Here is a 14,776-nt window from a genome sequence, read left to right as displayed (position 1 = left end):
CTAGCTCCACAAAAGTAGGGCAGGCAGTTCCCAGCCTATTTGATCCTACAGTTTGTCAAAGTGAGTTTACGGCCCCATCATGGACCATGTGCTCGGCGGGCTTCGTGCTAGCACGATGAAGCCCGGAGGCCAACGCCTCCCGCTAGCAACGTCTCCAGAGGGGGCGAGCGGACTCGTCCGCGGCCGCCGGGGCTGCGCCGAGCGAGCGAGCCAGCCTCTCCGTGTGGCGGGAGGCCCGGCGGGCGCCGCCGGGGACGCGAACATCGCCTCCACCCCTAAGCCCGGAACAACCGGTAGTGGCCGTTTCCCCGCGCCGCCCCCCTTTCCGCCCGCTTTGTGTGCGTGTGAAATGTGCTGCACATTGCAGATGAACCCTAAGCCGGGCGAGCCGAGTCTATTGTTCCCCGCGAGGAGCCGCCGCGACCGTGTGGAGCCAGGCGCAGTGCCGCGGCCGGCCCTCGGGGGGCGCTGTGCGGCGCTGGCGGCCCGGCCGTGGCGGCGGCAGCAGAGAACGGGAGGCTGGCGGGCAGGCAGGCAGGCCGGCGGGCGGCGCGCAGCGGCTCGGCTGCCGCCGGAGCCTGTGCCCGGGGACGCCCGGGCCGCCGCCGCCGCCGCCGCGCGTGAATGTGTGCGAGGGCCCCGCGGAGCCGCGGCCCGGATCCACGCTGTCACCCCGCTCTCCACAAGCCACCACACAGACCTCCCCCTCCCCACGCGGCCCCGCCTGCCCCGGCCCCGCCGCGCCGCCGCCGCCGCCGCCGCAACTCCCAGGCCTGCGGCCGCCCGGGCCCCTCGCCTCGGCTCGCCCGGCCCCCGGTCGGCTCGTGCGCCCCCCGGCCGCAGCACCATGTTGAATCGCGTCCCCGGGCCGAGCCGCCAGGGCCGGCGGCGCTGAGAGGCGGCCCAGAGCCGGGCCGCGGGAGGCGGCGAGGCAGGGTGGGGGCCGCGCTCGCCCCGCGGCTCCGCGCCCGGCCGCCCGTCGCCTGCCCCTCTAGTTTCGCTCCCGTTTCTTTAAACTTTTTTAGAAATTCCCCTCCCTCCGGCCCTGCGCTCCCCCTGGCCTCCCGCTCCCTCCTTCCCCTCCTCCTCGCCTCCTCCCCCTCCCTCCTCCCTCCCTGCGCCGCCGCCGCCGCCGCCGCCGCCGCCGCCACCGCCGGCCCATGACTGAGCCCCGCCACCGCCGGCCGAGGAATGGGCTCCGGGCGCTGGTAGGGAGCGCGGGGAGCGGGGGCCGCGTTTGAACCGCGATCTGGGTTTTTTCGGGAGACCTCCTTTGGCAAAATAATGGCAAACTCGACGGGGAAGGCGCCTCCGGACGAGCGGAGGAAGGGACTGGCTTTCCTGGACGAGCTGCGGCAGTTCCACCACAGCAGAGGGTGAGAGCAGGACCGGGGGGGCAGCGCCGGGGCGAGCCGGGGCGAACGGGGGCCCGCCGCGGGCGCGGGGTCCCGGTGACAAGTGCGGGGCTTTCTGTCGCCCGCAGGTCGCCGTTTAAGAAGATCCCTGCGGTGGGTGGGAAGGAGCTGGATCTTCACGGGCTCTACACCAGAGTCACTACTTTAGGCGGATTCGCGAAGGTGAGTGGAAGTTTTAATTTGTATTTCCCTCTCGCTGGCCTGCTCGGAAAAGTCTGCTCCGGCCCGGGAGCAGGCGCCTGGGGCCGGGGGGGCGATCGGCGGGGCACACGGCGTTCTCGGCGCTCGCAGCCGGTGGCCCACGGAGGCGGCCGGCGGCGGGGCTGTTTTCGGCCTGGTGGCTCGCGTGCGCGCGGCGGGCGCGGGGCTTGGGCGGGCGGTGCGGCCCGGCGGCGGGGAGCGCCCTGCCGGGTGTCCGGCCGGCCCCGCGGGGTCTGAGCGGCGCGGCGGGGAGCGCGGGCGAGTGGAGTGCTCGCCCGCCCGCCCGCCCGCCCGCCGAGCCCCGCGCCCGCCCGCCCGCCCGCGAGTCAGCGCTGCCGCCGCCGCCGCTGCCGCTCTAGCACAGGCGGAGACACAGAGACACACAGACTCTGAGCAGTTTTCGTGCAACTCAAAATTAGCGCGGGCAGGTTTAACATCGATAATCGGCTGCGAAATGATCCGGGCGGCCGGGGGCACAGCCTCGGCCCGCTCGCCCTGGCTTTCTACAGCTAACAAAAGAAAGCAGGACCTGTCTGCAAATAGCCATCTTAGGCTTCAAGGCTAGGCAGAAGCTGTAGGCCTCAAAGAAGGGCCTATGGAGATGGATAGATCTGGGAGAGGGATCGGAGTCGGCCCCGACCCCGGCCCCCCCAGAGCTCGCGGACGTCGCTGTCCGGAGCAGTATTGATCCTTTTGAACTTTTATTTTTTCTTTAGTGCAAACGGACCGCGTTGAGATTTAAAAGGGGGCGACAGAGGGACTTGCGATTGGTTATTGTCCGGGCTTCAAAAACAAAACAAACCCACCAACACCCCCCCCCCCCAAAAAAAAAAAACAAAACAAGTGCTGCTAAATACAGGGCTCTCTGGTGAAAACATAGTGATTCAAGCAGCCCTGGCTTAGTAACTCTCGTGGGTCGACCCCAGACACCCACTGCTCCTTAGGTGACTACAGATCTCTGCAGAAGGGGCATTTAGCTTCCAAGTTAGGGTAGGTTTTTCTTGGATTGGGCACTTTCAGACAAGTGTGCCTGTGTTTTTAACAGGTTTCTGAGAAGAATCAGTGGGGAGAAATTGTTGAAGAGTTCAACTTTCCCAGAAGTTGTTCCAACGCTGCCTTTGCTTTAAAACAGTATTACTTGCGGTGAGTAGTGGTGACTTTTCCACAGTATTTGGAAACGAGGGACTTAGGGGCGATTAAACAACAACAAAATCTGCGCTCTAACCAGTTTTCCAATCCCTTGTTAATTGCAGTCTGAGAAGCATTTGCTGTCAATACAGTGAGATGGTAGGAGGCTGAAGTTAAAATACAGGTTAAAATACAATCATTTATATTTTTCATACAAAGTCATTACAGGCGACACCCCACATCCTACCTTGTAAACATTCTTTTGTGACATTGTTATTGACTGCTCGATAGCCACGGGGGGGGGCGGGGGGGGGACAGGAAAGAAGGGGCTTAGTAAAAGACTTGGGATACTTAATGAAACTTTGTAACCTGTGGGAGAGTCCCCCACCTTCTTTATTTGGAAACTCCTTAACTGCCCACAATTCTGGCTTTTGTGGATTTTTTGTTTGTTTGTTTGTTGTTTGTTGTTTTTTAAAAAGAAACCTTACTGCCTGGAACTGTTACTCAGTGGGTTTTCAGTGGGATACTTTTACATAAATAATCTAACGACGATGTCTTGGCTGATCAGAATTAACTTTTGAACTCTTTGGTTGTTAATTGAATTTTTGAGAAACTTAAAAATATCCAGTATCTTTAGGAATATGGGGATGGTTTGAATCCAGGTACTATGGTTGGATACTTTTTTTTTTTTTCATTTCCTTAAATTTTGACTGCTTACTCAAGAAAGTAAATTTCTTATTTTGTTTATATGATTCAGTCTAGATAATGTATTTTGTGACTTAGTGGTCTTTTTCTTAGATTTGCTTCTATACTTTCATGTTGTACTTTATTTTGAAGGGAACCTTTATTTTCCCTTGATTATCCACAGTAGCCTTAGTTATTTAAAATGAAAATAATGCTCTTAATATGTCTAATAAGTGTTGTTACTGGTGATATTACAAGATAGCATGTTTCATATTTGTAACGTAGCTTGTGTATAATTTGAGTTTTGTATTGCTTCAAATGCACTCGTCACTCTGTATAGCACTCAGGATTCTGAAATAGGAAGCAGGGTGATTGCACAGGTGCACTTCCTATTGGCTGCCTTAGGTTGACTTCAGACTTCTTGCTGAAGAGTTGACAGCACTTGGCAGTTAGTGAGTTCCATAGGCACTCTAGAATATACCAGGGTGGGTGTTTGTTTGTGTGTGTGTGTGTGATAGTATCATGTGTCAGTGTACCTTGTTAAATAAAAGGATAAAGTAAAAAAGAAATTTCCAAGCCATTGACTTAGTAATAGAGTTAGAAATAAAAATTTAATACGGAGTGTATAGTCACTTGATTATTTCTGTTTCTAATAACTGAGAGGATTTGAGAGGGCTGTGATAATACAAGTTAGGGCTTTGTGCTGATCAGTTCAAACACATTTGTAGTATTTTGTATGTTTTAATTACATATTTTAAAGCTAGGCTTAGTGTTCATTAAATGTATAGATTAAAATTCTGTGTTCAGTGCTAAATGGTATATATGGCTGATGAGATGTATATTTTTTTCTGTAAAATTTACATTCATCTTAACAATCTTCACATAATTAGTGAAGTACCTGGACTTCTTTTACAAAGTGTAATTATACGTATCTTGTTTCCTGTTGTCATTCCTGTCTTGGGATTATGTCATACATTAATTGTACTTATGGCTACCCTTTTTAACTGGATGCTTTCAAGATTGTTAAGTATTTACATTGTTCTTGGGTCATCGTGGGCCTTATGTTCTTATTAGAGCTGTTTTGAACTATGTCCTTAGCTAAACTTGTTTTTCCCCCATATGTCACTCTCCTGGTTTGCTTTTGTAGGGCTGTAGCTAGGCTACTGAGAAAGAGTGGAAGCATTTGTTTGAGAAAATAAAACCATGTGAAGATTTGCATGGCTTGCAAAGAAATAGGATGGTCAAATATTGGGTATTACCAACCTTGATAGAATTTCCCTGGTGCTGTATTGCAGTTAGAGGATATATATTATGTTGGGGTGTATATATATATATATATATATATATATATGCTTCCTCTAAAAAAAATCTAATTGGCAAACCAGATACCAAACTTTTCAACAGTAAATTTATTAGCCGTAATAACGAATGCCTTCTCAGTCAGGTATGGGAATTGGTGACTTGGTGAGTTAACTCTTTGCTAGATCAGATTTAATACCATATTTTCTGAAAAGCAGTTGATGCGATGTATTTTGGTAGGTCTCTTTTGATTGAGTGGGTTTTTGGTTTTTGTTGTTGGTTTTTGATTGATTCTTTAGATAGCATCTTTGTCTATGTGGCTCAAGGGGCAATCCTCCTGCCTCAGCATTTCAGTTCTGAGATTCTAAAGTTATGCCACTATGCCTTGGCTTTGCAGTATCATTTCTAAGTCAAATATTGACCAGGCATCTACAAGCATGTTTAATGAGAGCCGCTTTTTCATTGGACGCATTGTAAGCCTGCCATTGCTGTTTTTAGCTCTGTCAAAGTTACATACTCACCTCCATCCCCCTGTAGTTATACAGTTAACTGAATGAACACTGATTAGACTAGCACCATTTGATACAGCTACATACCATTAACAGACAGATACGCACAGACTGTGTTAGCCAGGCACATGTGGTAACAGTTCTTCTATGCTCTTTTTGGTATAAATATGGTCATTAAGTATAGAGACATTGTAGCCTGCCAAAGTTAGCTTAAATATATCAAATACACATTCCTTCAACCATAGATTCTCTACAGCAAAAAGGCTCAGCCTGAATAGAGCATCCAGTTGATTATTTACCACTGGCATTTCACGTTTTACTGTATGTGCGTTGGTGTGAGTATGTCTGTGGGAGGCGTCGACCCCCCCGAGCTGGAGGCACTGAGAGTTGTCATTGCCCTGTGGGTGCTAGGACTTGAACCTGGGGCCGTTAGAAGACTGCCAAGCTATCTCTGCAGCCCCTGGTATTTAATATTTTAAAATGTAAGTGCCGTTGACAGTTTCCCAAAGTATATCTTTATATTTTAAAAATTATATTTTAAGCTGGGTAGTGGGGGCACCTGCCTTTAATCCCAGCACTTGAGAGGCAGGGGCAGATGAATCTCTTGAGTTGAAGGCCAGCCTGGTTTACAGAGTGATTCCAGGACAACCAGAGCTATTACACAGAGAAACTCTGTCTCCAATACATAAGTAAATAAGTTAAATAAAAAAATTCCATTCTAATTAGCTCATAAATGCTTATCTTTTTTCATTTAGCATCATTCTTGGCATATTCGTGTCCCACAGTGGCTCTTGTCAGACTGCCTATCTAAGGAAGGAAAGACAAAGTGTAACTTTCCACATTTTGTTTAGGGAGAAACTCAAGTCCCAAAAAGTTGTGTTTGTTGAATGTGCTTGATAAAATTTACTATATTATGGTTTCAGTGTGTTATCACAAGTGATTTTAATCAAGTGTAATTGGAAGTTGCACATGGTTAATTCTGTGCTCAAGTATATCTATGACCAATGTGCTAGTTATTCACTTGGTGAATTTTATTTATTTATTGCCCTATTTTGGTACTAAGAATCAGATAGTTTGTTATTACTTGGTTAAGAACTTGAAGTTTTAGCTGGGCATTGTGATGCATGCCTATAATCCCAGCAGTTGGGAGGGAGAGGCAGGCAAATCTCTTGAGCCTAAAGCCAGCCTGCTTTATAGAGTGAATTCTAGGACAGCAGGGGCTACACAGAAAAAAACCTTTCTCAAGAAAAATCTCCTAAAAACAAAAATAAATAAAATTAATTTTTGATATAAGGTTGAGGGAGGTATTTAATCTGACTATTTTCACCTATAGACAGCCATAGTTAACAGGGTAGCTGTAGGTCAACTTGATGTGTTCTTTCTAAAACTTGGAAATATTAGAAGGGAGGTGGCACATCTTGGACATTGAAACTGTGCTCAAGAAAGCTCGGGGTGCTGTGGTTCTTGTATCCAAAACCCAACCCAGTGCTGGTTTTTTGTGTTTTATTTGTTTTTTTTTGTTTTGTTTTGTTGTTGTTGTTGTTTTTTGCATTCACTTTCGGTCTAGTCACAGTAGTGACTTTGCAGTCACATTGTGCATTGTGTGGGTTTTTTTGTTTGTTTGTTTTTGTTTTTTTCTTGTTAGGTAAAGCCCTTTCATGGGTGGTCTGTGTTACTAGCAGTTAACTTTTATCAGTAAAATGACATGAATGCGTTTAGAGATTGTCAGCTAGTGGCTGCCATCTAGGTCAGTGAGGAGGCCTTTTACTAGAGGCTTGAGGTGAGGTGAGGAACTCAGTGTCACTGTCCAGTAGGTAACAGAAGTCACAGGCTGGACCTGTACATTGCTAAACAGAGCTAAAACAGCAGATTGCTCCTAGTCGAGAAAGGAAAATAAAATAACAATAGGGGCAGGGGGGACAATTGTATCTTAGTAAGTTAGGCATGTGCGGATTTTAACTTTAGTTTTATAAAGTGAAGCCTTTCGTTTTGAACAAGCCTGAGTTTGATGGTTTATGGCAATGTTACCTTTCTGAAAAGTTTGTAGGCTTGTTGAAAGTAAAGGAGAAAGTGGATAAAGGAGGTTTAAACCTGATCAAAAGTCAGGTTGGGGTTAGGTCTTAAAATCTATACTTGTAAGCAGCGTACATTTTCTCAAACTAGAAATCAATTTACTTGCCTAGTAGACAGCAGACACATGCAACCCACTAGAGCTTTTTACGATACCCTGTCCCAGCCCCTGCCTCCAGCATCGGCAGAGCTCCGCCTCAGCCCACCTGAGACGCAGCTCCGCCTTTTCATTTCAACCTTCTGACTCAGCTGTGAGCTACAACTATTCTCTTTCTCATTAGAAGCACCGTTTCTAAGAGCACCTCTGCTCTCGAGGGATAGGCGTGTTCATGGTGACCTTTATGTGAGATCCACTGTGATGCCTGTGGCCCCTGTAAGCTCTTCTCTAGGCTTAAACGAAATGAAATTGGAAGGGGCTGGGGGAGGGAAAGACACCTCAGTTCGCCAACACTCAGACACCTAATGTAGATATCTAGGGAAAGTATTTTGGGAGAGGTTTTTTTTTTTTCCTTTTGTAAAGGCTATTTATTGTACCTTGCCCAGGCCAACTGGAGATTACTGATGAAATGGGTTTGTCCAAGTTCAGAGGGGACTTGTGGCCAGCTAGGGTGAGGGCTGATGGATTCCCTCCCTCTGCCCCCACTTCCATCCTGGTGTTCTTTGATATTCATGGTCAAAGCAGACACTTGTATTTGTGCTCTATAAAACACCAATTTTTCTTGAAATGTAGTATGTGCCTTTTAGAAAAGGCTAGGTGATTTTGAGTCATAAATGTAAAGTTGACTAGTTATCGTGGGACTTGGATTGTATTACATGTGTGCAATTCTCCGGCATTTTGGAAACTCGCTATACCTCTCTCCTTATTCCAAGCCGCACTGTAGTGCTATATGGTATGAAACATCATGTTTGAGGAAGATTTACTACATCCCCTAGAACACAATTTGGGAGAGCTAAACTAAAAGCAATGAGATTAGGAAGAAAAAAACCAAACAGGTAAAATGTGGACTAGTTCTAGATTACATACTCACTTAGTTTCTATATATATAACTTTAAAAAAAATTAGGACAGAGTTTCACTGTGTAGCTCAGACTTGCCTGAAGCTCATGATTCCCCTGCCTCTGCTTCTTGCATGGTAGAACTACAGGTGTGTGTCAGTGCTCCTGGCTTAGATTTACACACACACACACAGAACCCTGGGTTCCCCCCCTGGGGTCCACGTGGTGGAAGGAGAGAACCAACTTCTACAAGTCGCCCTCGTGCCTCCACGTGTGCTGTGGCACTTGTATCCACACCCACGGACACAGAACACGCAGACAATGCGCAAAAATTGACTCTCAGACACACTTTATTCTTATGATCATCTTTCTAAAAAAGAGTTTATAATAACTTTGATTTTGTTGGGTCTTTATATTTGGGTTCTTATTTGAGCCAGCAGGTCCCTACAAATCAAGTCCTGTTTATTCTAATTAGAGACTGCATTTTAAGAAAAGTCGTTATATTTATATTGAATACAAATATGTTGTATATTTGAGTTTTAAAAAGTTTTGTACAAAGTTTCTTTGGACAATTGTAGTTATTGCTTGTAGACGAGTACTTGTGTTGAGTTTGATACTAGCTCTGCTTTAAAAAAATTATGTTTTGTTTAGTTCTGTGACTGTGAAAACTGAGGAAGTCATGTCCTGAATTTTGATATTAGGGAATAGCTGTTAGCAGTAGATACTGTATTAAGGGCCAGACTTTATTGAACTTAAAGGAAGATGTTTGTCGAAGCTATCTCTAGTTAGTTTATGACTTGAAATTATAATTGTATTTAAAATTCTATGTATGTGTATGTGTGTGTGTGTGTGTGTGTGTGTGTGTATGTATTATTTGGGTGTGTTAGAGCAACTTTTGAGAGTCTTATCTTCCCTTGGTGTGGGCGGGCTTTAGGGACCAAAGGGTCATCTGGCTTTGTTGGCAAATGCTTTACCTCTGCAGCTATCTCAGCAGCATGCTGTGTGCACATTTGATAAAAATAAAAAGTGCTGGCTTTTGAAGTTAAAATAAATATATGTCTTTATTATACAAACAATGTAACATTGTTTCTATTTATCCATAGTTGAGCTTAAAAAATGAATATGTATTTATTATATAAACAGTGTAACATTGTATTTATTCATAGTTAAGCTAAAATATTGGCAATTTCATTTGGTCAAAATAAAATAACAGTGGATAGAGGGTGATGAGTTCTGGGTACCTCTATAAGATCTATCTGTGCATTTGTATAAGAAAGAAAGCTTTGTAGTGTCCTGTAATAAAGAGCTGGGAGTACATTTTCACCCTCAGTCTTAAGTAACTCTGTAACTGCCAATTTAGAAATAAGTTTTATGTTTTTCAAAATACAGCTTAACCCTTTTATGTTCTACAAATCATTATCATCATCCTCCATTATTCACAGTTACTAAATATCCTCAGCTATATTTCATGTTGCATATGTGTTTGGGTTTATCAGTCTTAGGTCATCTGGTAATGTGATCATTCTGCTTTTCAAGAAACAAGTTAACTCAATTGCTTGGTTGATTGGTTTGTTTGTTTTCTGCTAAAAACAGAGGTGCCATTGGGCTATAGTTTTTGCAAAAACATGCTGTAAATTGAGATAATTTGTTTTATAAAATGCATGCTCTTCTGACTAAGTGTATTGGTGATAAGCTGTTGTTGGGACTGAAAACTCTTGGTGATGTCCAGGAATGATTGCCTCATTCAGGGCTGTGACAGACCTGTAGTTGTGTGAACGCAGGAGCAGTGTATTCAGTCAGGACTCTACTTACCCATAGTTTGCTGTGATGGGACCTGTGTTTGATGTGTTAGCTGCTGGGTCTTACCTCTTAACTGTCCGTTCCCTCCCCTTTCCCATATGTATCCATGTAATGAGGTTAGTTTGTCCCTTAGAAAGTCCTGACTTGGGCTTTGGTTGATTACTTCTAAGTCAGTTACCTGTTCTCCCACCCTGTTCCCCTGGATCTAAAGGTTGATAACGACAGCTTTGGTAGGTAGGAGTGTGTGTGTGGGGTGCTTCCTAAGTGGGGCTTTGCTGCCTGAGGTATCATGGGCCTCAGCTGTTCATTTAACGCTAAGACTGACCTGTGGGTTTAATAGTTAGTAGGCTGAAACTAGTTTTAAAAAGCACGCCCCAGGTGGTTGCGAGTAGTCTGAAGTTTGAGGACAGTTGATCTAAGTAACAGTGAAACCAATTTAGCTGCTGAGATAACTGGCTTAACTTGGCACCAACATGCTGGCCAGGGTTCCGTCCAGAACAAAGCTCTAAGTGGCATCTGGTCTGGGGCACCTGCTAAAGCTGCACCTGTCACAAAGCAGAGCTTGGACACACCCTGCCTTTGTCTTTGAGTTTCAGAGAAGGTACAAGAGGGTAGGGAAGGGACTGGGGAAGGGACAAGCGAGCCCGAGCCCGAGCCGCTGGATCCTCACTCATCCTTACTGCAGCTCTTTAACTTGGGTTTCGTTTAAACAACTCAAAATGAGGTTTCCTTCAACTTTTTTTCTCACTGGAGAATTTTCTTAATATGTATTTGTCATTGTTGTTTTCCTGTATGGACTTCATGTTATTCTTTCCAAATGAGAAATCATTAGTTTTACTGAATTTAGTCAGTGCTTGTCATGGTGGTGAGGAATCTTTTCTGTCCCTGCTCCATTCAGTAGAGTTCCTGTGTAGACTTAGTACTTCCAAGTCAGGGCAGGTGTGTGTGTGTGTGTGTGTGTGTAAAGGCCTCAGCCCAGCACCCACACAAAACAAGCTGTACAGAGGTGATGCTTGGTTTAATGCCTCATTTCCCCTTCCTTCCAGGTATGTGTGTGCACCGTGCGTCTGTGTACATGTACACATGTGTACACATGTGCTTGTCTGTGCTGAATGTGCTCAGGTGTCCGAGATAGACTGACTCTGGATACTGTGATGCACACTCTCTGCATTCTTCTCGGCCGTGAGGCTCTGTGATTGAACTTGGAGCTCATACATTCAGGTTGGCTGTCTGGTCAGTGAGCTTGATGGATTCCTCAGTCTCTACCCCGTCAGCGTTGGGGTTACAGTTGCATACCACATCCTGCTTTCTTTGTTTGTTTCATTTTTTACACATGGTGTGAGCACCATGCAGGTGCTCCAGGAGATCAGCCGGTGCTCTCTCTCCAGCCCGTCCTGATCTTTATAGGATCCTAGGGTCTAACTTCATGTCCTCATTTTCACAGCGAGGACCTTGCTGACTGAGCTCATCAACCCGACCCCAGGGTTTCCTTTTGCAAAACTTTGCTCACATGTATTTTATTTCAAATTTTAGAAACAGTTGTTATTTAATCCTTGGTAAACAATCAGAAAATTGTTTATATTCCTGAGACTTCTTTCAGAGGCTAATAGGTTCCTGAAGTAGCAAGGCCACTGTGCCGAGTGCTCCCTCCTGAGTGCTCCCTCCTTGCATCCTCCCCCCTTTTTCCTTTAGTTTATACTGGGAATTGAATTGAGGACTTAGCACCTGCTAGGCAAGCACTCTACTATAGAGTGGTATTCCCCAGCCTCAGCTCCCGGTTTTACATGCCAGTTAGGAAATGTGTTTCATGTGTGTTCTGAACACACTTTGTCCCTTTTGCCCACTGTCCCATTCCCTTCCTTGGTAATGGACCTGCTTTACATTTTATAGAACATTATCCATAGCTATTCTGTGCTGTCGCTAAATAGTTCAGGCCTGCGTTCCAGGTTTGTTTAAGTTTTATCAGTAAATTTAATTACCATGTACTTGGAGGGCGGGTGGTTAGCTGGAAAGTTTTCTTATGAAGCAGAATTTGAACAACATTGTGTCATAATCTGTTGTTTGGATGTTCATCTTATTGTTAAGGATGGCAAATGCTCATAATGGTCTTTGAGTTCTTACCATTATACATAATGTTTGCATTGTGTATCTAGTGATCAGTTGTTTTACAATAATACTGCTTATCATATAATTATAACATATCTTTTATGAGAAAGTCTTTTTTGGTCAAATTCTATTTTGTCCCTCTTTTAGCCCAGGAATTAAATAAGTAAAATGTTAATATAATTATGCATGAGGTCAGGGGAACATTCTGTTAAAATGTACACTTGAGGCCTTGGGTTCTGTCTTTAGCACCACATAATAAATAGATAAACAAATATGCAAATACCAGAGAAGGTAAATCTGGGGTCCTTATGTAACCATTGCCTGACACCTGACACTGCAGAGCAAGGGTTAAACTTAGTTTGTCTATAGTCATCCTGGGGTTAATAATATTTTCCTTGATTATTTTGGATTAAGTTGATTTCCTATATGTTTAAGGTTATGCTTCCTTTTAAATTTAAAACTTAAAAAAATAATTTTGCCATTTTAACTTTATCTTGTACGTGCAAGTATACATGTGTACAGGTGCCTCCAGAGGTCAGAGATGTTGAATTCCCTCAAGCTGGAGTTACAGGTAGTTGTGAACTACCCAAGATGGGTCCTGGGAGTTCAACTCAGGGCTTCTGGAGGCCCGCAAGTCTCTTAACCACTGAGGTTATTTTTAATTGAAGTTATTTATCAGTACCTGTGTAGCCTGTGTTTCCCACATATGTGCTTTAATAATGGCTGACTGGTCAGGGGTGTTCCTGAAGAAGTTTGGTATATATTCTTTTTAGTTTACGTCATTAGAGAATCACATTCCGGACCCCCCTTTTCAGGTAACCCCATGCTGTTACACATTAATTAAACCCAAAGTTCTATGATTTTAGAGTAACCTGATTGAAAATTAGTGAATTGATTTTCTTTTTTCTTTTTTGCCATGTTTTTTCTTTTGAAAGTTAAAACACTTTGCTACTAATATATACATTCTTTTTTACACTTTATCTAGATTGGTTATTAGTTATTTTCTAAATAATTTTCTTTTCTATCTAGTGGTGCATTATACATTGTGCATCGTACTGGCTGTTGTCTAATGGTTTGATGCCTCTACAGGAATAATGCCTATGTTTACTCTTACGTTACACGAGCATATGTCACCTAAGGAGAAAAGTCTTCTTGCCGGGGGCTGGGAGTTCATGCCTATAATCTCAGCGAGTGGGAGGCTCAGGCAAGAGGACTGCCAGGAGTCTGAGAGCAGTGTGAACTGCAGCGAGTTCTCAGACAGCTCATCTGAGGGAGAGCCTGTGTCAGGACAGATGCTGCAGTGGCACAAAGCATTTTCCTCTCAAGCACAGGGACTTGAGGTTGATCCCCAGAGCCCATGGAGAAATGCAGGGTGCGGTAGGTGCGTGCTTAAACGACGGTGCTGGAGGGTCAGGGGGGAGCCACTGGCTGCCAACCTAATTGGTAAGCAACAGGCAGTCTTCATAGGAGGTAGGTGGTATTGAGGCTCACACCTCACTCTGTTCACCCGTGTCACATATATGCTCATGCACACACATGACAGACAAACCACTGTAATAGAGATTTAACAGAAAATCTAACCTAGGCTCCATTGCATGTTGTAACATCAACTCAGATGTTACAGTTGTTCCTATTGTTCATGGTCATGTGTTGTATTTACCTCTCCTGTTTTCTAGTTGTAGCCCTTCTACATTTTAGAATATTACCATTTTCAATAGTGCTGTCAAAGCTAGGCATATTGGTACAGGCTTGTAAGCTTAACTCTTGCTGTAAGACCAGCCTGGGCATCGTAACATAGCACATTTGAGGAATATTGTGAGGACATGCTTCAAATAAATGAATTACCCCAAATAACAACACCCACCAAAGTGTAGGCCAGATGTGCTCTGAGGTTGGCTTGTGATCGTTTTTCAGGATGAGATTTAGGTTAGGGATTTTAGGCAAGAGGAATTAGACGTCACTTTGAGCCTTTATTGCTGAAGTTAACTTTGGTTAAGGTGTCCTGGTTTTTGCACTGTATTTTGTCATTTGTAATGAGGGAACCTGTGAGACACACTTTGAAACCATGTAAGCATCTTGCACACTGTCTGACTTTTACCTGGTAAGGTTACTGACTATTGGTGGTTCTAGCCTGAAGCACTGCTGTGATACCTGCATATACACAGCTTGTGATTTGGTCATTCCAGCTACGGTGATAAACTGGTGGCTGAGAAGTCGCTGGGCAAGGGAAGGTTTTGTTTTTGTTTTGTTTTGTTTAATTTGTTTCTGAGATTTTTATTTCATAAAAGAGGCCAAAATCTGTTCTTGTGCTTTTTACTGCTTGGATTTAGCCAGTGGGAGCCCTTTCAAGCTAGTTCCTTGACTTTTTCATGTCTCACATTATTTAACCCTTCCTTTCTCTCTGACAAACAGTCTTCAACTAGATCCAACTTAGTGTTGTTTACTCAGCTCTAGAATAATGCTTTCCCATTAGAGAGAGGTTCCTGGTGTCCAGTAGCATGTAGGAAACAAAGATCTGTGTAAAGTGTGTGTTCATTACTGTTAGATGGTTTTTCCTGCCAGACCCTTT

General features: G+C 44.7%; 1 protein-coding gene across 2 annotated transcripts in view; it reads left to right on the top strand.

The window, feature by feature from the left end:
• Positions 1 to 862: 862 nt before the first annotated feature.
• The window catches only part of Arid2 (AT-rich interaction domain 2), a 124,372-nt gene continuing 110,458 nt past the window's right edge, over positions 863 to 14,776 (top strand). For both annotated transcript variants that reach the window (XM_021182946.3, XM_021182945.3), the window contains exons 1-3: positions 863 to 1,376; positions 1,484 to 1,577; positions 2,662 to 2,759. In XM_021182946.3, the coding sequence (XP_021038605.1) occupies positions 1,285 to 1,376; positions 1,484 to 1,577; positions 2,662 to 2,759 (284 nt within the window). In that variant the 5' untranslated portion in view covers positions 863 to 1,284. The remainder of the gene's footprint in view (positions 1,377 to 1,483; positions 1,578 to 2,661; positions 2,760 to 14,776) is intronic.

The sequence above is a fragment of the Mus caroli genome, unplaced genomic scaffold, assembly GCF_978045245.1.
Source record: "Mus caroli unplaced genomic scaffold, Mus_caroli_1 scaffold_16, whole genome shotgun sequence".
Classification (NCBI taxonomy): domain Eukaryota; kingdom Metazoa; phylum Chordata; class Mammalia; order Rodentia; family Muridae; genus Mus; species Mus caroli.
The sequence above is the reverse complement of the archived record's forward strand: the minus strand, read 5'-3'. Positions and strand labels throughout refer to the sequence as shown.